Raw genomic sequence first — 23,238 nt, forward strand, 5'->3', positions numbered from 1 at the left:
TGATAACCTCTCTCCTGTCCCCCTCTATGTTACCTGATGGTGATAACCTCTCTCCCGTCTCCTATATGTTACCTGATGGTGATAACCTCTCTCCTCTCCCCTCTATGTTGTTACCTGATGGTGATAACCTCTCTCCTCTCCCCTCTATGTTGTTACCTGATGGTGATAACCTTTCTCCCATCTCATCTATGTTACCTGATGGTGATAACCTCTCTCCTGTCCCCTCTATGTTACCTGATGGTGATAACCTCTCTCCTGTCTCCTCTATGTTACCTGATGGTGATAACCTCTCTCCTGTCCCCCTCTATGTTGTTACCTGATGGTGATAACCTCTCTCCTGTCCCCTCTATGTTACCTGATGGTGATAACCTCTCTCCTGTCCCCTCTATGTTGTTACCTGATGGTGATAACCTCTCTCCTGTCCCCTCTATGTTACCTGATGGTGATAACCTCTCTCCTGTCCCCTCTATGTTACCTGATGGTGATAACCTCTCTTCTGTCCCCTCTATGTTACCTGATGGTGATAACCTCTCTCCTGTCCCCCTCTATGTTGTTACCTGATGGTGATAACCTCTCTTCCGTCTCCTCTATGTTACCTGATGGTGATAACCTCTCTCCTGTCCCCTCTGTTACCTGATGGTGATAACCTCTCTCCTGTCCCCCTCAATGTTACCTGATGGTGATAACCTCTCTCCTGTCCCCCTCTATGTTACCTGATGGTGATAACCTCTCTCTTGTCCCCCTCTATGTTACCTGATGGTGATAACCTCTCTCCTGTCCCCCTCTATGTTACCTGATGGTGATAACCTCTCTCCTGTCCCCTCTATGTTACCTGGTGGTAATAACCTCTCTCCTGTCCCCTCTATGTTACCTGATGGTGATAACCTCTCTCCTGTCCCCTCTATATTGTTACCTGATGGTGATAACCTCTCTCCTGTCCCCCTCTATGTTACCTGATGGTGATAACCTCTCTCCTGTCCCCTCTATGTTGTTACCTGATGGCGATAACCTCTCTCCTGTCCCTCTATGTTACCTGATGGTGATAACCTCTCTCCTGTCCCCCTATATGTTACCTGATGGTGATAACCTCTCTCCTGTCCCCCTCTATGTTACCTGATGGTGATAACCTCTCTCCTGTCCCCTCTATGTTACCTGATGGTGATAACCTCTCTCCTGTCCCCTCTATGTTACCTGATGGTGATAACCTCTCTCCTGTCCCCTCTATATTGTTACCTGATGGTGATAACCTCTCTCCTGTCCCTCTATGTTACCTGATGGTGATAACCTCTCTCCTGTCCCCCTCTATGTTACCTGATGGTGATAACCTCTCTCCTGTCCCCTCTATGTTGTTACCTGATGGTGATAACCTCTCCCCTGTCCCCTCTGTTACCTGATGGTGATAACCTCTCTCCTGTCCCCCTCTATGTTACCTGATGGTGATAACCTCTCTCCTGTCCCCCTCTATGGTGTTACCTGATGGTGATAACCTCTCTCCTGTCCCCCTCTATGTTACCTGATGGTGATAACCTCTCTCCTGTCCCCTCTATGTTGTTACCTGATGGTGATAACCTCTCCCCTGTCCCCTCTATGTTACCTGATGGTGATAACCTCTCTCCTGTCCCCTCTATGTTGTTACCTGATGGTGATAACCTCTCCCCTGTCCCCTCTATGTTACCTGATGGTGATAACCTCTCTCCTGTCCCCCTCTCTGTTACCTGATGGTGATAACCTCTCTCCTGTCCCCCTCTATGTTGTTACCTGATGGTGATAACCTCTCTCCTGCCCCCCTCTATGTTACCTGATGGTGATAACCTCTCTCCTGTCCCCTCTATGTTGTTACCTGATGGTGATAACCTCTCTCCTGTCCCCTCTATGTTGATACCTGATGGTGATAACCTCTCCCCTGTCCCCTCTGTTACCTGATGGTGATAACCTCTCTCCTGTCCCCCTCTATGTTACCTGATGGTGATAACCTCTCTCCTGTCCCCTCTATGTTGTTACCTGATGGTGATAACCTCTCCCCTGTCCCCCTCTATGTTCCAGGAACAGTTCATTCCGGGGGGGTAGTTGAGGGGCCAGGAGGGGCTGTAGATTACACCTCTTCTCTCTGTATGAAGCTCAACCTTGCCACTGCATGATGCTAAGGAGAGGGAGAGGGAGAGGGAGAGGTAGAGGGTGAGGGTGAGGGTGAGGGTGAGGGAGAGGGAGAGAGGTAGAGGGAGAGGGAGAAAGGGAGAGAGAGGGAGAGGGAGAGGGAGAGGGAGAGAGAGAGAGGGAGAGGGAGATGGAGAGAGAGAGAGGGAGAAGGAGGGAGAGGGAGATGGAGGGGGAGAGAGAGAAGGAGAGGGAGAGAGAGAAAGGGAGAGAGAGAGAGAGAAGGAGAGGGAGAGAGAGAGGGAGAGAGGGAGAGAGAGAGAGAGACTACAATCAGACAGACTGGTATTAACAGAGTGGTATTAACAGAGTGGTATTAACAGAGTGGTATTAACAGAGTGGCATTAACAGAGTGGCATTAACAGAGTGGTATTAACAGAGTGGTATTAACAGAGTGGTATTAACAGAGTGGTATTAACAGAGTGGTATTAACAGAGTGGTATTAACAGAGTGGTATTAACAGAGTGGTATTAACAGAGTGGTATTAACAGAGTGGTATTAACAGACTGGTATTAACAGAGTGGTATTAACAGAGTGGTATTAACAGAGTGGTATTAACAGAGTGGTATTAACAGAGTGGTATTAACAGACTGGTATTAACAGACTGGTATTAACAGAGTGGTATTAACAGAGTGGTATTAACAGAGTGGTATTAACAGACTGGTATTAACAGAGTGGTATTAACAGACTGGTATTAACAGAGTGGTATGTGGTTCACAAAAATACAACCGAGATACAAAGAACTGTTTGTGAGAAGTTAGTTATTGTCTGAGACCTCCCTGACATAGTCACATCACTTCCTTACAGGAACACAGGGGGTAACAACATCCTGTTTCTGGTGTCACAGTGGGTAACAACATCCTGTTTCTAATGTATTCCGGTGACACAGTGGGTAACAACATCCTGTTTCTAATGTATTCTGGTGACACAGTGGGTAACAACATCCTGTTTCTAATGTATTCTGGTGACACAGTGGGTAACAACATCCTGTTTCTAATGTATTCTGGTGTCACAGTGGGTAACAACATCCTGTTTCTAATGTATTCCGGTGACACAGTGGGTAACAACATCCTGTTTCTAATGTATTCTGGTGACACAGTGGGTAACAACATCCTGTTTCTAATGTATTCTGGTGACACAGTGGGTAACAACATCCTGTTTCTAATGTATTCTGGTGTCACAGTGGGTAACAACATCCTGTTTCTAATGTATTCTGGTGACACAGTGGGTAACAACATCCTGTTTCTGGTGACACAGTGAGTAACAACATCCTGTTTCTAATGTATTCTGGTGTCACAGTGGGTAACAACATCCTGTTTCTAATGTATTCTGGTGTCACAGTGGGTAACAACATCCTGTTTCTGGTGACACAGTGGGTAACAACATCCTGTTTCTAATGTATTCTGGTGACACAGTGGGTAACAACATCCTGTTTCTAATGTATTCTGGTGTCACAGTAGGTAACAACATCCTGTTTCTGGTGACACAGTGGGTAACAACATCCTGTTTCTAATGTATTCTGGTGACACAGTGGGTAATAACATCCTGTTTCTGGTGACACAGTGGGTAACAACATCCTGTTTCTGGTGACACAGTGGGTAACAACATCCTGTTTCTAATGTATTCTGGTGACACAGTGGGTAACAACATCCTGTTTCTAATGTATTCTGGTGACACAGTGGGTAACAACATCCTGTTTCTGGTGTCACAGTGGGTAACAACATCCTGTTTCTAATGTATTCTGGTGTCATAGTGGGTAACAACATCCTGTTTCTAATGTATTCTGGTGACACAGTGGGTAACAACATCCTGTTTCTAATGTATTCTGGTGACACAGTGGGTAATAACATCCTGTTTCTGGTGTCACAGTGGGTAACAACGTCCTGTTTCTAATGTATTCTGGTGACACAGAAGGTAACAACATCCTGTTTCTGGTGACACAGTGGGTAACAACATCCTGTTTCTGGTGACACAGAAGGTAACAACATCCTGTTTCTAATGTATTCTGGTGACACAGTGGGTAACAACATCCTGTTTCTAATGTATTCTGGTGACACAGTGGGTAACAACATCCTGATTCTAATGTATTCTGGTGACACAGTGGGTAATAACATCCTGTTTCTGGTGTCACATTGGGTAACAACATCCTGTTTCTGGTGTCACAGTGGGTAACAACGTCCTGTTTCTAATGTATTCTGGTGACACAGTGGGTAATAACATCCTGTTTCTGGTGTCACATTGGGTAACAACATCCTGTTTCTGGTGACACAGTGGGTAACAACATCCTGTTTCTGGTGACACAGTGGGTAACCACATCCTGTTTCTGGTGACACAGTGGGTAACCACATCCTGTTTCTGGTGACACAGTGGGTAACAACATCCTGTTTCTGGTGGCACAGTGGGTAACAACATCCTGTTTCTGGTGGCACAGTGGGTAACCACATCCTGTTTCTGGTGACACAGTGGGTAACCACATCCTGTTTCTGGTGTCACAGTGGGTAACAACATCCTGTTTCTGGTGGCACAGTGGGTAACAACATCCTGTTTCTGGTGGCACAGTGGGTAACAACAAGAGACATACAGATATGTTTCTGGTGTCAGGGTGTCTGTGCGTCTGGTGTCTGTGTGTCTGGTGTCTGTGTGTCTGCGTGTCTGGTATCTGTGTGTCTGGTGTCTGTGTGTCTTGTCTCCGGTGTCTGTGTGTCTGTGTGTCTGGTGGGGTGATATGGGATCTAAAGAAGTTACTTATTGTCTGACACACCTTGGTTCAGTCTCATTCTGTCTCAAACACACCTTGGTTCAGTCTCATTCTGTCTCAAACACACCTTGGTTCAGCTACTCTTCCTGGGGTTTATTATGGATCCCCATTAGTTCCTGCCAAGGCAGCAGCTACTCTTCCTGGGGTTTATTATGGATCCCCATTAGTTCATGCCAAGGCAGCAGCTACTCTTCCTGGGGTTTATTATGGATCCCCATTAGTTCCTGCCAAGGCAGCAGCCACTCTTCCTTGGGTTTATTATGGATCCCCATTAGTTCCTGTCAAGGCAGCAGCTACTCTTCCTGGGGTTTATTATGGATCCCCATTAGTTCCTGTCAAGGCAGCAGCTACTCTTCCTGGGGTTTATTATGGATCCCCATTAGTTCCTGCCAAGGCAGCAGCTACTTTTCCTGGGGTTTATTATGGATCCCCATTAGTTCCTGCCAAGGCAGCAGCTACTCTTCCTGGGGTTTATTATGGTTCCCCATTAGTTCCTGTCAAGGCAGCAGCTACTCTTCCTGGGGTTTATTATGGATCCCCATTAGTTCCTGCCAAGGCAGCAGCTACTTTTCCTGGGGTTTATTATGGATCCCCATTAGTTCCTGCCAAGGCAGCAGCTACTCTTCCTGGGGTTTATTATGGATCCCCATTAGTTCCTGCCAAGGCAGCAGCTACTCTTCCTGGGGTTTATTATGGATCCCCATTAGTTCCTGTCAAGGCAGCAGCTACTTTTCCTGGGGTGTATTATGGATCCCCATTAGTTCCTGTCAAGGCAGCAGCTACTTTTCCTGGGGTTTATTATGGATCCCCATTAGTTCCTGTCAAGGCAGCAGCTACTTTTCCTGGGGTTTATTATGGATCCCCATTAGTTCCTGTCAAGGCAGCAGCTACTTTTCCTGGGGTTTATTATGGATCCCCATTAGTTCCTGTCAAGGCAGCAGCTACTTTTCCTGGGGTTTATTATGGATCCCCATTAGTTCCTGTCAAGGCAGCAGCTACTTTTCCTGGGGTTTATTATGGATCCCCATTAGTTCCTGCCAAGGCAACAGCTACTCTTCCTGGGGTTTATTATGGATCCCCATTAGTTCCTGCCAAGGCAGCAGCTACTCTTCCTGGGATTTATTATGGGTCCCCATTAGTTCCTGCCAAGGCAGCAGCTACTCTTCCTGGGGTTTATTATGGATCCCCATTAGTTCCTGCCAAGGCAACAGCTACTCTTCCTGGGGTTTATTATGGATCCCCATTAGTTCCTGCCAAGGCAGCAGCTACTCTTCCTGGGGTTTATTATGGATCCCCATTAGTTCCTGCCAAGGCAACAGCTACTCTTCCTGGGGTTTATTATGGATCCCCATTAGTTCCTGCCAAGGCAGCAGCTACTCTTCCTGGGGTTTATTATGGATCCCCATTAGTTCCTGCCAAGGCAGCAGCTACTCTTCCTGGGGTTTATTATGGATCCCCATTAGTTCCTGCCAAGGCAGCAGCTACTCTTCCTGGGGTTTATTATGGATCCCCATTAGTTCCTGCCAAGGCAGCAGCTACTCTTCCTGGGGTTTATTATGGATCTCCATTAGTTTCTGCCAAGACAGCAGCTACTCTTCCTGGGGTTTATTATGGATCCCCATTAGTTCCTGCCAAGGCAGCAGCTACTCTTCCTGGGGTTTATTATGGATCCCCATTAGTTCCTGCCAAGGCAGCAGCTACTCTTCCTGGGGTTTATTATGGATCCCCATTAGTTCCTGCCAAGGCAGCAGCTACTCTTCCTGGGGTTTATTATGGATCCCCATTAGTTACTGTCAAGGCAGCAGCTACTCTTCCTGGGGTTTATTATGGACCCCCATTAGTTCCTGCCAAGGCAGCAGCTACTCTTCCTGGGGTTTATTATGGACCCCCATTAGTTCCTGCCAAGGCAGCAGCTACTCTTCCTGGGGTTTATTATGGATCCCCATTAGTTCCTGCCAAGGCAGCAGCTACTCTTCCTGGGGTTTATTATGGACCCCCATTAGTTCCTGCCAAGGCAGCAGCTACTCTTCCTGGGGTTTATTATGGACCCCCATTAGTTCCTGCCAAGGCAGCAGCTACTCTTCCTGGGGTTTATTATGGATCCCCATTAGTTCCTGCCAAGGCAGCAGCTACTCTTCCTGGGGTTTATTATGGACCCCCATTAGTTCCTGCCAAGGCAGCAGCTACTCTTCCTGGGGTTTATTATGGATCCCCATTAGTTCCTGCCAAGGCAGCAGCTACTCTTCCTGGGGTTTATTATGGACCCCCATTAGTTCCTGTCAAGGCAGCAGCTACTTTTCCTGGGGTTTATTATGGATCCCCATTAGTTCCTGTCAAGGCAGCAGCTACTCTTCCTGGGGTTTATTATGGATCCCCATTAGTTCCTGCCAAGGCAGCAGCTACTCTTCCTGGGGTTTATTATGGATCCCCATTAGTTCCTGTTCAACATGTTCAATACCACCACATATCTACAACACAACATGTTCAATACCACCACATATCTACAACATGTTCAATACCACCACATATCTACAACATGTTCAATACCACCACATATCTACAACATGTTCAATACCACCCCATATCTACAACATGTTCAATACCACCCCATATCTACAACATGTTCAATACCACCACATATCTACAACATGTTCAATACCACCACATATCTACAACACAACATGTTCAATACCACCACATATCTACAACATGTTCAATACCACCCCATATCTACAACATGTTCAATACCACCACATATCTACAACACAACATGTTCAATACCACCACATATCTACAACACAACATGTTCAATACCACCACATATCTACAACACGTTCAATACCACCACATATCTACAACACAACATGTTCAATACCACCACATATCTACAACACAACATGTTCAATACCACCACATATCTACAACACGTTCAATACCACCACATATCTACAACATGTTCAATACCACCACATATCTACAACACAACATGTTCAATACCACCACATATCTACAACACAACATGTTCAATACCACCACATATCTACAACATGTTCAATACCACCACATATCTACAACACAACATGTTCAATACCACCACATATCTACAACACGTTCAATACCACCACATATCTACAACATGTTCAATACCACCACATATCTACAACACAACATGTTCAATACCACCACATATCTACAACACGTTCAATACCACCACATATCTACAACATGTTCAATACCACCACATATCTACAACACGTTCAATACCACCACATATCTACAACATGTTCAATACCACCACATATCTACAACATGTTCAATACCACCACATATCTACAATACGTTCAATACCACCACATATCTACAACATGTTCAATACCACCACATATCTACAACATGTTCAATACCACCACATATCTACAACACGTTCAATACCACCACATATCTACAACACAACATGTTCAATACCACCACATATCTACAACACAACATGTTCAATACCACCACATATCTACAACACAACATGTTCAATACCACCACATATCTACAACACAACATGTTCAATACCACCACATATCTACAACACAACATGTTCAATACCACCACATATCTACAACACAACATGTTCAATACCACCACATATCTACAACACAACATGTTCAATACCACCACATATCTACAACATGTTCAATACCACCACATATCTACAACACAACATGTTCAATACCACCACATATCTACAACATGTTCAACACCACCACATATCTACAACATGTTCAATACCACCACATATCTACAACACAACATGTTCAATACCACCACATATCTACAACACAACATGTTCAATACCACCACATATCTACAACATGTTCAATACCACCACATATCTACAACACAACATGTTCAATACCACCACATATCTACAACACAACATGTTCAATACCTCCACATATCTACAACATGTTCAATACCACCACATATCTACAACACAACATGTTCAATACCACCACATATCTACAACACAACATGTTCAATACCACCACATATCTACAACATGTTCAATACCACCACATATCTACAACATGTTCAATACCACCACATATCTACAACATGTTCAATACCACCACATATCTACAACACAACATGTTCAATACCACCACATATCTACAACATGTTCAATACCTCCACATATCTACAACATGTTCAATACCTCCACATATCTACAACACAACATGTTCAATACCACCACATATCTACAACACAACATGTTCAATACCACCACATATCTACAACATGTTCAATACCACCACATATCTACAACACAACATGTTCAATACCACCACATATCTACAACACGTTCAATACCACCACATATCTACAACATGTTCAATACCACCACATATCTACAACACAACATGTTCAATACCACCACATATCTACAACACAACATGTTCAATACCACCACATATCTACAACATGTTCAATACCACCACATATCTACAACACAACATGTTCAATACCACCACATATCTACAACACAACATGTTCAATACCTCCACATATCTACAACATGTTCAATACCACCACATATCTACAACACAACATGTTCAAAACCTCCACATATCTACAACATGTTCAATACCACCACATATCTACAACATGTTCAATACCACCACATATCTACAACACAACATGTTCAATACCTCCACATATCTACAACATGTTCAATACCACCACATATCCACAACATGTTCAATACCACCACATATCTACAAAATGTTCAATACCACCACATATCTACAACACAACATGTTCAATACCACCACATATCTACAACACAACATGTTCAATACCACCACATATCCACAACATGTTCAATACCACCACATATCTACAACAACATGTTCAAAACCACCACATATCTACAACACAACATGTTCAATACCACCACATATCTACAACACGTTCAATACCACCACATATCTACAACATGTTCAATACCACCACATATCTACAACATGTTCAATACCACCACATATCTACAACATGTTCAATACCACCACATATCTACAACACAACATGTTCAATACCACCACATATCTACAACATGTTCAATACCACCACATATCTACAACACAACATGTTCAATACCACCACATATCTACAACACGTTCAATACCACCACATATCTACAACACGTTCAATACCACCACATATCTACAACATGTTCAATACCACCACATATCTACAACACAACATGTTCAATACCACCACATATCTACAACATGTTCAATACCACCACATATCTACAACATGTTCAATACCACCACATATCTACAACACAACATGTTCAATACCACCACATATCTACAACATGTTCAATACCACCACATATCTACAACACAACATGTTCAATACCACCACATATCTACAACATGTTCAATACCACCACATATCTACAACACAACATGTTCAATACCACCACATATCTACAACACAACATGTTCAATACCACCACATATCTACAACATGTTCAATACCACCACATATCTACAACATGTTCAATACCACCACATATCTACAACATGTTCAATACCACCACATATCTACAACATGTTCAATACCACCACATATCTACAACACGTTCAATACCACCACATATCTACAACACAACATGTTCAATACCACCACATATCTACAACACAACATGTTCAATACCACCACATATCTACAACACGTTCAATACCACCACATATCTACAACATGTTCAATACCACCACATATCTACAACACGTTCAATACCACCACATATCTACAACACAACATGTTCAATACCACCACATATCTACAACACAACATGTTCAATACCACCACATATCTACAACACAACATGTTCAATACCACCACATATCTACAACACAACATGTTCAATACCACCACATATCTACAACACGTTCAATACCACCACATATCTACAACATGTTCAATACCACCACATATCTACAACATGTTCAATACCACCACATATCTACAACACAACATGTTCAATACCACCACATATCTACAACACAACATGTTCAATACCACCACATATCTACAACACAACATGTTCAATACCACCACATATCTACAACATGTTCAATACCACCACATATCTACAACATGTTCAATACCACCACATATCTACAACACAACATGTTCAATACCACCACATATCTACAACACAACATGTTCAATACCACCACATATCTACAACACAACATGTTCAATACCACCACATATCTACAACACGTTCAATACCACCACATATCTACAACACGTTCAATACCACCACATATCTACAACATGTTCAATACCACCACATATCTACAACATGTTCAATACCACCATATATCTACAACACAACACGTTCAATACCACCACATATCTACAACACGTTCAATACCACCACATATCTACAACACAACACGTTCAATACCACCACATATCTACAACATGTTCAATACCACCACATATCTACAACATGTTCAATACCACCACATATCTACAACATGTTCAATACCACCACATATCTACAACACGTTCAATACCACCACATATCTACAACACAACACGTTCAATACCACCACATATCTACAACATGTTCAATACCTCCACATATCTACAACATGTTCAATACCACCACATATCTACAACACAACACGTTCAATACCACCACATATCTACAACATGTTCAATACCACCACATATCTACAACATGTTCAATACCACCACATATCTACAACATGTTCAATACCACCACATATCTACAACACGTTCAATACCACCACATATCTACAACACGTTCAATACCACCACATATCTACAACACGTTCAATACCACCACATATCTACAACATGTTCAATACCACCACATATCTACAACATGTTCAATACCACCACATATCTACAACACAACACGTTCAATACCACCACATATCTACAACACAACACGTTCAATACCACCACATATCTACAACATGTTCAATACCACCACATATCTACAACACAACACGTTCAATACCACCACATATCTACAACATGTTCAATACCACCACATATCTACAACACAACATGTTCAATACCACCACATATCTACAACATGTTCAATACCACCACATATCTACAACACAACACGTTCAATACCACCCCATATCTACAACACGTTCAATACCACTACATATCTACAACATGTTCAATACCACCACATATCTACAACACAACATGTTCAATACCACCACATATCTACAACATGTTCAATACCACCACATATCTACAACACAACACGTTCAATACCACCCCATATCTACAACATGTTCAATACCACCACATATCTACAACATGTTCAATACCACCACATATCTACAACACAACATGTTCAATACCACCACATATCTACAACATGTTCAATACCACCACATATCTACAACACAACATGTTCAATACCACCACATATCTACAACACAACATGTTCAATACCACCACATATCTACAACACAACATGTTCAATACCACCACATATCTACAACACGTTCAATACCACCACATATCTACAACACAACATGTTCAATACCACCACATATCTACAACACGTTCAATACCACCACATATCTACAACATGTTCAATACCACCACATATCTACAACATGTTCAATACCACCACATATCTACAACATGTTCAATACCACTACATATCTACAACATGTTCAATACCACCACATATCTACAACATGTTCAATACCACCACATATCTACAACATGTTCAATACCACCACATATCTACAACATGTTCAATACCACCACATATCTACAACATGTTCAATACCACCACATATCTACAACACGTTCAATACCACCACATATCTACAACACAACATGTTCAATACCACCCCATATCTACAACACAACATGTTCAATACCACCACATATCTACAACACAACATGTTCAATACCACCACATATCTACAACATGTTCAATACCACCACATATCTACAACATGTTCAATACCACCACATATCTACAACACAACATGTTCTATACCACCACATATCTACAACACAACATGTTCAATACCACCACATATCTACAACATGTTCAATACCACCACATATCTACAACACGTTCAATACCACCACATATCTACAACATGTTCAATACCACCCCATATCTACAACATGTTCAATACCACCACATATCTACAACACAACATGTTCAATACCACCACATATCTACAACATGTTCAATACCACCACATATCTACAACATGTTCAATACCACCATGTGTCTGTTCCTTATTTACATTCGTTTTCAGAAGCTTTGTTTTGAGACTTGAAATTGAGCTCAGGTGCATCCTGTTTCCATTGATCATCCTTGAGATGTTTCTACAACTTGATTGAAGTCCACCTGTGGTAAATTCAATTGATTGGACATGATTTGGAAAGGCACACACCTGTCTATATAAGGTCCCACAGCTGACAGTGCATGTCAGAGCAAAAACCAAGCCGTGAGGTCGAAGGAATTGTCCGTAGAGCTCCGAGACAGGATGGTGTCGAGGCACAGATCTGGGGAAGGGTAGCAACACATTTCTGCAGCATTGAAGGTCCCCAAGAACACAGTGCCCTCCATCATTCTTAAATGGAAGAAGTTTGGAACCACCAAGACTCTTCCTAGAGCTGGTCGCCAAGCTAAACTGAGTAATCAGGGAGAAGGGCCTTGGTCAGGGAGGTGACCAAGAATCCGATGGTCACTCTGACAGAGCTTCAGAGGTCCTCTGTGGAGATGGGAGAACCTTCCAGAAGGACAACCATCTCTGCAGCACTCCACCAATCAGGCCTTTATGGTAGAGTGGCCAGACGGAAGCCACTCCTCAGTAAAAGGCACATGACAGCCCACTTTGAATTTGCCAAAAGGCACCTAAAGACTCTCAAACCATGAGAAACAAGATTCTCTGGTCTGATGTAATCAAGATTGAACTCTTTGGCCTGAATGCCTAGCTTCACGTCTGGAGGAAACCTGGCACCATCCCTACGGTGAAGCATGGTGGTGGCAGCATCATGCTGTGGGGACTGGGAGACTAGTCAGAATTGAGGGAAATATGAAGGTAGAAAAGTACAGAGAGATCCTTGATGAAAACGTGATGATTTATGTAGTACCTGCTCCAGAGCGTTCAGGACCTCCGACTGGGGCGAAGGTTCACCTTCCAACAGGACAACGACACTAAGCACATAGCCAAGATAAAACAGGAGTGGCTTCGGGACAAGTCTCTGAATGTACTTAACTGGCCCAGCCAGAACCCGGACTTGAATCCGATCAAACATCTATGGAGAAAATACCTTTGCAGCAAAGAATGGGATAAACTCCTCAAATACATTTGTGCCAAGCTTGTAGCGTCATACCGAAGAAGAACACTCCAGGTTGTAATCGCTGCCAAAGGTGCTTCAACAAAGTACTGAGTAAAGGGTCTGAATACTGATGGAAATGTGATACTTCATTAAAAAAAAGGTATTATTATTATTATTAGCAAGAATTTATAAAAACCTGTTTTTGCTTTGTCATTATGGGGTATTGTGTGTAAAGTAATGAGAAAAAAAACTATTTCATGAATTTTAGAATAAGTCTATAATGTAACAAAATGTGGGAAAAGTCGTGGGGTCTGAATACTTTCTGTGTTTGTTTGAAGAGCCTCTTATCAGGACCAGGACTGCGTTCCCCACAAGCCCCTGCTTCAAAGACATGGAAAGGAAGAGAGGAAGGGCCCAGTGACCTCACACCACCTTAGCTTTAATACACTCTTCCACCTCTCTCTCTCTCTCTCTCTCTCTCTCTGTCTATCTTCCTCTCTCTCCCCATCTCCCTCTCTTCCTCCCTCTTCCTCCGAGTTCTCTCACACACTCCCTTTCTCTCCCTTAGCTCTCTCACACTTCCTCCCTTTCTCTGATCCTCTCCCTCTCTCTCTTCCTCTCCATCTCTTCCTCTCCCTCTCTTCCTCCCTCTTCCTCCGAGTTCTCTCACACACTCCCTGTCTCTTCCCCTAGCTCTCTCACACTTCCTCCCCTCTCTCTCTCTCTCTCTCTCTCTCTGAATTCTCTATTTACATTTCTTCAATCTGCAGTGCACCAGGTGCTGAAAATATCCATCTCATTAATTGTCTCTCACCCTGGAGGAGAAAGGGCATCGAACACACACACACACACACACACATACACACACAAACATATATACACACATATATACACACACACACACAGCGCAGATCAGTCTCACGCACGCACACACACACACACACACACACACACACACACACACACAGCGCAGCTTCAAGGTACATATTGGTCAAAATCAATGAACAAAACCATTAGACTGATCTGAACTGAGACACATGGTGATGTAGTAAACACTACAGGACACATGGTGATGTAGTAAACACTACAGGACACATGGTGATGTAGTAAACACTACAGAGACACATGGTGATGTAGTAAACACTACAGGACACATGGTGATGTAGTAAACACTACAGGACACATGGTGATGTAGTAAACACTACAGAGACACATGGTGATGTAGTAAACACTACAGAGACACATGGTGATGTAGTAAACACTACAGAGACACATGGTGATGTAGTAAACACTACAGGACACATGGTGATGTAGTAAACACTACAGAGACACATGGTGATGTAGTAAACACTACAGGACACATGGTGATGTAGTAAACACTACAGGACACATGGTGATGTAGTAAACACTACAGAGACACATGATGATGTAGTAAACACTACAGAGACACATGGTGATGTAGTAAACACTACAGGACACATGGTGATGTAGTAAACACTACAGAGACACATGGTGATGTAGTAAACACTACAGGACACATGGTGATGTAGTAAACACTACAGGACACATGGTGATGTAGTAAACACTACAGAGACACATGGTGATGTAGTAAACACTACAGAGACACATGGTGATGTAGTAAACACTACAGGACACATGGTGATGTAGTAAACACTACAGAGACACATGGTGATGTAGTAAACACTACAGAGACACATGGTGATGTAGTAAACACTACAGGACTAGAGACACATGGTGATGTAGTAAACACTACAGGACACATGGTGATGTAGTAAACACTACAGGACTAGAGACACATGGTGATGTAGTAAACACTACAGGACTAGAGACACATGGTGATGTAGTAAACACTACAGAGACACATGGTGATGTAGTAAACACTACAGAGACACATGGTGATGTAGTAAACACTACAGGACTAGAGACACATGGTGATGTAGTAAACACTACAGGACACATGGTGATGTAGTAAACACTACAGAGACACATGGTGATGTAGTAAACACTACAGAGACACATGGTGATGTAGTAAACACTACAGGACACATGGTGATGTAGTAAACACTACAGAGACACATGGTGATGTAGTAAACACTACAGGACCAGAGACACATGGTGATGTAGTAAACACTACAGAGACACATGGTGATGTAGTAAACACTACAGAGACACATGGTGATGTAGTAAACACTACAGAGACACATGGTGATGTAGTAAACACTACAGAGACACATGGTGATGTAGTAAACACTACAGAGACACATGGTGATGTAGTAAACACTACAGAGACACATGGTGATGTAGTAAACACTACAGAGACACATGGTGATGTAGTAAACACTACAGAGACACATGGTGATGTAGTAAACACTACAGGACTAGAGACACATGGTGATGTAGTAAACACTACAGGACACATGGTGATGTAGTAAACACTACAGAGACACATGGTGATGTAGTAAACACTACAGGACACATGGTGATGTAGTAAACACTACAGAGACACATGGTGATGTAGTAAACACTACAGAGACACATGGTGATGTAGTAAACACTACAGAGACACATGGTGATGTAGTAAACACTACAGAGACACATGGTGATGTAGTAAACACTACAGAGACACATGGTGATGTAGTAAACACTACAGAGACACATGGTGATGTAGTAAACACTACAGAGACACATGGTGATGTAGTAAACACTACAGAGACACATGGTGATGTAGTAAACACTACAGGACACATGGTGATGTAGTAAACACTACAGAGACACATGGTGATGTAGTAAACACTACAGGACCAGAGACACATGGTGATGTAGTAAACACTGCAGGACATATGGTGATGTAGTAAACACTACAGAGACACATGGTGATGTAGTAAACACTACAGGACACATGGTGATGTAGTAAACACTACAGAGACACATGGTGATGTAGTAAACACTACAGAGACACATGGTGATGTAGTAAACACTACAGAGACACATGGTGATGTAGTAAACACTACAGAGACACATGGTGATGTAGTAAACACTACAGGACACATGGTGATGTAGTAAACACTACAGGACTACATGGTGATGTAGTAAACACTACAGAGACACATGGTGATGTAGTAAACACTACAGAGACACATGGTGATGTAGTAAACACTACAGGACTACATGGTGATGTAGTAAACACTACAGAGACACATGGTGATGTAGTAAACACTACATAGACACATGGTGATGTAGTAAACACTACAGAGACACATGGTGATGTAGTAAACACTACAGGACTAGAGACACATGGTGATGTAGTAAACACTACAGGACACATGGTGATGTAGTAAACACTACAGAGACACATGGTGATGTAGTAAACACTACAGAGACACATGGTGATGTAGTAAACACTACAGAGACACATGGTGATGTAGTAAACACTACAGAGACACATGGTGATGTAGTAAACACTACAGGACTAGAGACACATGGTGATGTAGTAAACACTACAGGACACATGGTGATGTAGTAAACACTACAGAGACACATGGTGATGTAGTAAACACTACAGGACACATGGTGATGTAGTAAACACTACAGAGACACATGATGATGTAGTAAACACTACAGAGACACATGGTGATGTAGTAAACACTACAGGACTACATGGTGATGTAGTAAACACTACAGAGACACATGGTGATGTAGTAAACACTACAGAGACACATGGTGATGTAGTAAACACTACAGAGACACATGGTGATGTAGTAAACACTACAGAGACACATGGTGATGTAGTAAACACTACAGGACACATGGTGATGTAGTAAACACTACAGGACACATGGTGATGTAGTAAACACTACAGAGACACATGGTGATGTAGTAAACACTACAGGACACATGGTGATGTAGTAAACACTACAGGACTACATGGTGATGTAGTAAACACTACAGAGACACATGGTGATGTAGTAAACACTACAGAGACACATGGTGATGTAGTAAACACTACAGAGACACATGGTGATGTAGTAAACACTACAGGACTACATGGTGATGTAGTAAACACTACAGAGAAACATGGTGATGTAGTAAACACTACAGGACACATGGTGATGTAGTAAACACTACAGAGACACATGGTGATGTAGTAAACACTACAGAGACACATGGTGATGTAGTAAACACTACAGAGACACATGGTGATGTAGTAAACACTACAGGACACATGGTGATGTAGTAAACACTACAGGACACATGGTGATGTAGTAAACACTACAGAGACACATGGTGATGTAGTAAACACTACAGAGACACATGGTGATGTAGTAAACACTACAGGACACATGGTGATGTAGTAAACACTACAGGACACATGGTGATGTAGTAAACACTACAGGACTAGAGACACATGGTGATGTAGTAAACACTACAGAGACACATGGTGATGTAGTAAACACTACAGGACACATGGTGATGTAGTAAACACTACAGGACACATGGTGATGTAGTAAACACTACAGGACTAGAGACACATGGTGATGTAGTAAACACTACAGGACTACATGGTGATGTAGTAAACACTACAGGACACATGGTGATGTAGTAAACACTACAGGACTAGAGACACATGGTGATGTAGTAAACACTACAGGACCAGAGACACATGGTGATGTAGTAAACACTACAGAGACACATGGTGATGTAGTAAACACTACAGGACCAGAGACACATGGTGATGTAGTAAACACTACAGAGACACATGGTGATGTAGTAAACACTACAGGACACATGGTGATGTAGTAAACACTACAGGACACATGGTGATGTAGTAAACACTACAGAGAAACATGGTGATGTAGTAAACACTACAGGACCAGAGACACATGGTGATGTAGTAAACACTACAGGACACATGGTGATGTAGTAAACACTACAGAGACACATGGTGATGTAGTAAACACTACAGGACACATGGTGATGTAGTAAACACTACAGTAGGACAGAGAGGACAGTGATAGTTAATATATGACCACAGAGAGGACAGTGATAGTTAATATATGACAACAGAGAGGACAGTGATAGTTAATATATGACCACAGAGAGGACAGTGATAGTTAATATATGACAACAGAGAGGACAGTGATAGTTAATATATGACCACAGAGAGGACAGTGATAGTTAATATATGACAACAGAGAGGACAGTGATAGTTAATATATGACCACAGAGAGGACAGTGATAGTTAATATATGACCACAGAGAGGACAGTGATAGTTAATATATGACCACAGAGAGGACAGTGATAGTTAATATATGACCACAGAGAGGACAGTGATAGTTAATATATGACCACAGAGAGGACAGTGATAGGTAATATATGACCACAGAGAGGACAGTGATAGGTAATATATGACCACAGAGAGGACAGTGATAGTTAATATATGACAACAGAGAGGACAGTGATAGTTAATATATGACCACAGAGAGGACAGTGATAGTTAATATATGACCACAGAGAGGACAGTGATAGGTAATATATGACCACAGAGCGGACAGTGATAGTTAATATATGACCACAGAGAGGACAGTGATAGTTAATATATGACAACAGAGAGGACAGTGATAGTTAATATATGACAACAGAGAGGACAGTGATAGTTAATATATGACAACAGAGAGGACAGTGATATTTATTCATCATTTATAAGGTGATTTTTACTCTGATGATCAGCTCACCTGTAAAGCAGAGATGCTAGAGGACTTCCAATGAAAACACCAGGTTCTAACTTTGAACACAACGGTTGTCAGCATCCTGTCTCTGCTTCAGTTACGGTCTATAATTTGCAGATAAAGAAAACAGCCCTTTGTGGAGGTAAGAGGTTGCCTCCTAATAAGGTAGGAACAAGCCTCTCTATATCTGCTCCTGTAGGAAGGAGGAGGAGGGAAAGGAGGAGGAGGGAAATGAGTAGGGGGTTAGGAGGCCTCTTTAGTGTGACAGGTAAAGAGAGGGAACAAACTACAGGTCTACACCCACTCTCTCTCCACACACACAGACACACACACACAGACACACACACACACAGACACAGACACACACACACCACTCTGTAGCTCCATAATGATCCCTTCAGTTCACACCTCCACCTCTGGAACCAGGGGCCCCATGGGACTGGAGAGGAGTAGGAGGGGGAGGGAGGAGGGGGAGGAGGAGGGAGGAGGATGGGGGGGGGAGGGTGAGGGAGGATGAGGGGGGGGGGGGGGGGGGGAGAAGGAAGAGGGGGAGGGAGGAGGGGGAGGAGGAGGGAGGAGAAGGAGGAGGAGGAGGGAGGAGGGGGAGGAGGAGGGGGAGGAGGATGGAGGAGGGGGAGGAGAAGGAGGAGGGAGGAGGAGGTGGAGGGAGGGGGGGGAGGAGGAGGGGGAGGAGAAGGAGGAGGGAGGAGGGGGAGGAAGGTGAGGAGGGGAGGGGATGGGGGCGTGGCAGCAGCCTCCTGAGGTAGCAGAGGAAGGAAGATGTCTGCTCAGACAGAGATCGACCATAGTAGCTGAGTGGCTAATCATTACACTATAATAAACATATACAGAGGATTCATCTTTCAATGCGATATTGTCTTTGGGTTCTGCTTGTGTTTCCTCTGGCATTAAGTTTCAATACAGTCACCTGTAGACGTATTCAAATATCTGTGTTGTTTTTCCTGATAATCATTTGACTTACACTAACATTACTGAGGCTCTATCGGAAAAATGCCAACTCTGTGGGCTGGCTTGTAGCCAGACTGTTCTCTGCTCTGTGTCTGTGGGCTGGCTCGTAGCCTGACGACCCTCTGCTCTGTGTCTGTGGGCTGGCTCGTAGCCTGACGACCCTCTGCTCTGTGTCTGTGGGCTGGCTCGTAGCCAGACTATCCTCTGCTCTGTGGGCTGGCTCGTAGCCAGACTATCCTCTGCTCTGTGGGCTGGCTCGTAGCCAGACTATCCTCTGCTCTGTGGGCTGGCTCGTAGCCAGACGATCCTCTGCTCTGTGGGCTGGCTCGTAGCCAGACTATCCTCTGCTCTGTGGGCTGGCTCGTAGCCAGACTATCCTCTGCTCTGTGGGCTGGCTCGTAGCCAGACGATCCTCTGCTCTGTGTCTGTGGGCTGGCTTGTAGCCAGACGATCCTCTGCTGTGTCTGTGGGCTGGCTCGTAGCCTGACGACCCTCTGCTCTGTGTCTGTGGGCTGGCTCGTAGCCAGACGATCCTCTGCTCTGTGTCTGTGGGCTGGCTCGTAGCCAGACGATCCTCTGCTCTGTGTCTGTGGGCTGGCTTGTAGCCAGACGATCCTCTGCTGTGTCTGTGGGCTGGCTCGTAGCCAGACAATCCTCTGCTCTGTGTCTGTGAGCTGGCTTGTAGCCAGACGATCCTCTGCTGTGTCTGTGGGCTGGCTCGTAGCCAGACGACCCTCTGCTCTGTGTCTGTGAGCTGGCTTGTAGCCAGACGATCCTCTGCTGTGTCTGTGGGCTGGCTCGTAGCCAGACGACCCTCTGCTCTGTGTCTGTGAGCTGGCTTGTAGCCAGACTATCCTCTGCTCTGTGTCTGTGGGCTGGCCCTGTTTTCATCTGCACTAGAGCAATACATTAAGGGATTGACGCTGGGCACGATGATGTAATGCAGATAGCCAGAGGGTCCGCTGTATCGATGCTGAGTTTTGGTGTGTGTGTGCGTGTGTGTGTGTGTGTGTGCGTGCGTGAGTGTTTGCACATAACACCATCAACTGACAGGAGAACCCATGTTTACAAACTAAGACTATCATTTCTCAGTAGAAATCAATGAAAGCCCGTCATGGTACATGTTGCAGATGACCCACAACGACAGCCACCATGGCAACGATGATCCATCTCTAGGGAAGCACACAACATTCCAATACTATTAACACCCACACTGTCCGGTTCTGGTTCTGGTTCTGCCTGTAGAAGTAGCCGAACCATCACCTAACTCAGATGAGCATTAATAGTCTGTGTAAATAGATGAAGGAAATGAAGAACGGAGTCTGTGACCAAATGCAGCAGGACAACACGTGATTTAAAATGACGTGGTTTTGTAAAATATGACAAAGTTTTAGATCAATACAGAATATTATCCAACGGGAAACAGGTAGAGTATCAGAAAACATTCAAATTGAACAACAAGAAAAAAGTAATATGTCTAAATAAGAGTACTGACCGACACAGACCGAAGCGAACCGTATTAATATCCATATGACCAGGAGAAGCCCCGGCGCTCCAATCCGATCCATCATTCCAGCAGCCCAGCTCGTTCTTTTGTCATCTTGGGGGTAATTTCCGTAACATCTGTAGCAATAGCCTCCGAATATCTTCCGTGACCTTTGCAGATGTCATGAACTCAAGTCCCCTCTCTGTATAAAAAAAATAAATAAACTAGGACGTGGGTAAATTGTGTTTGTAGCGCAAAAAGAAGAAGCTTCATACGCTACTCAGAGGCAGCCCACTAGGACAATGTGATACAGGGAAAAGAGGAGATGTGAATCGTACATCGTCGGTCTCTGCTTCAATGGCTCGTTTGGTTTCCGCGTTGATTTATATCCTAAAGGAAGGGAAAAGTCTCTGCGTTTGTGAGACAGAAAGAGAAAGACACGTCGGCAGTGCACTTACGACACAGTCCCGTCCTTTATTTCGGTTTGGACTGTTCGGTGTTTATAGCTGTTATTTATTCTCCGTCCACAGCCGACTATTTTCATCTCCCTTTAGGCACTATCCTGTGCATGAAAGTGGACAATGGTGCAGTGATCATTTACCGTGCAGTTACGCGTTGTCTGTCCTATTTAAATTAAACCCAAATCCTAGTTTTTGCGGTCGCTGCAGTTTGGTATGCCGAGTAGATCCTTCTTTGAATTGAATAATGTTTTTTCCCCATCCCGTGCAGAGAGGTCTTCATTGAA

At 43.4% G+C, this 23,238-nt stretch overlaps 1 protein-coding gene across 2 annotated transcripts in view; it reads right to left on the reverse strand.

The window, feature by feature from the left end:
• The window catches only part of LOC118936668 (low-density lipoprotein receptor-related protein 3-like), a 79,380-nt gene extending 56,142 nt beyond the window's left edge, over nt 1-23,238 (reverse strand). For both annotated transcript variants that reach the window (XM_036981673.1, XM_036981672.1), the window contains exons 1-2: nt 22,503-23,238; nt 2,002-2,140 (exon numbers count right to left, since the gene is read on the reverse strand). In XM_036981673.1, the coding sequence (XP_036837568.1) occupies nt 2,002-2,140; nt 22,503-22,578 (215 nt within the window). In that variant the 5' untranslated portion in view covers nt 22,579-23,238. The remainder of the gene's footprint in view (nt 1-2,001; nt 2,141-22,502) is intronic.

The sequence above is a fragment of the Oncorhynchus mykiss genome, chromosome 6 (genome assembly GCF_013265735.2).
Source record: "Oncorhynchus mykiss isolate Arlee chromosome 6, USDA_OmykA_1.1, whole genome shotgun sequence".
NCBI lineage: Eukaryota > Metazoa > Chordata > Actinopteri > Salmoniformes > Salmonidae > Oncorhynchus > Oncorhynchus mykiss.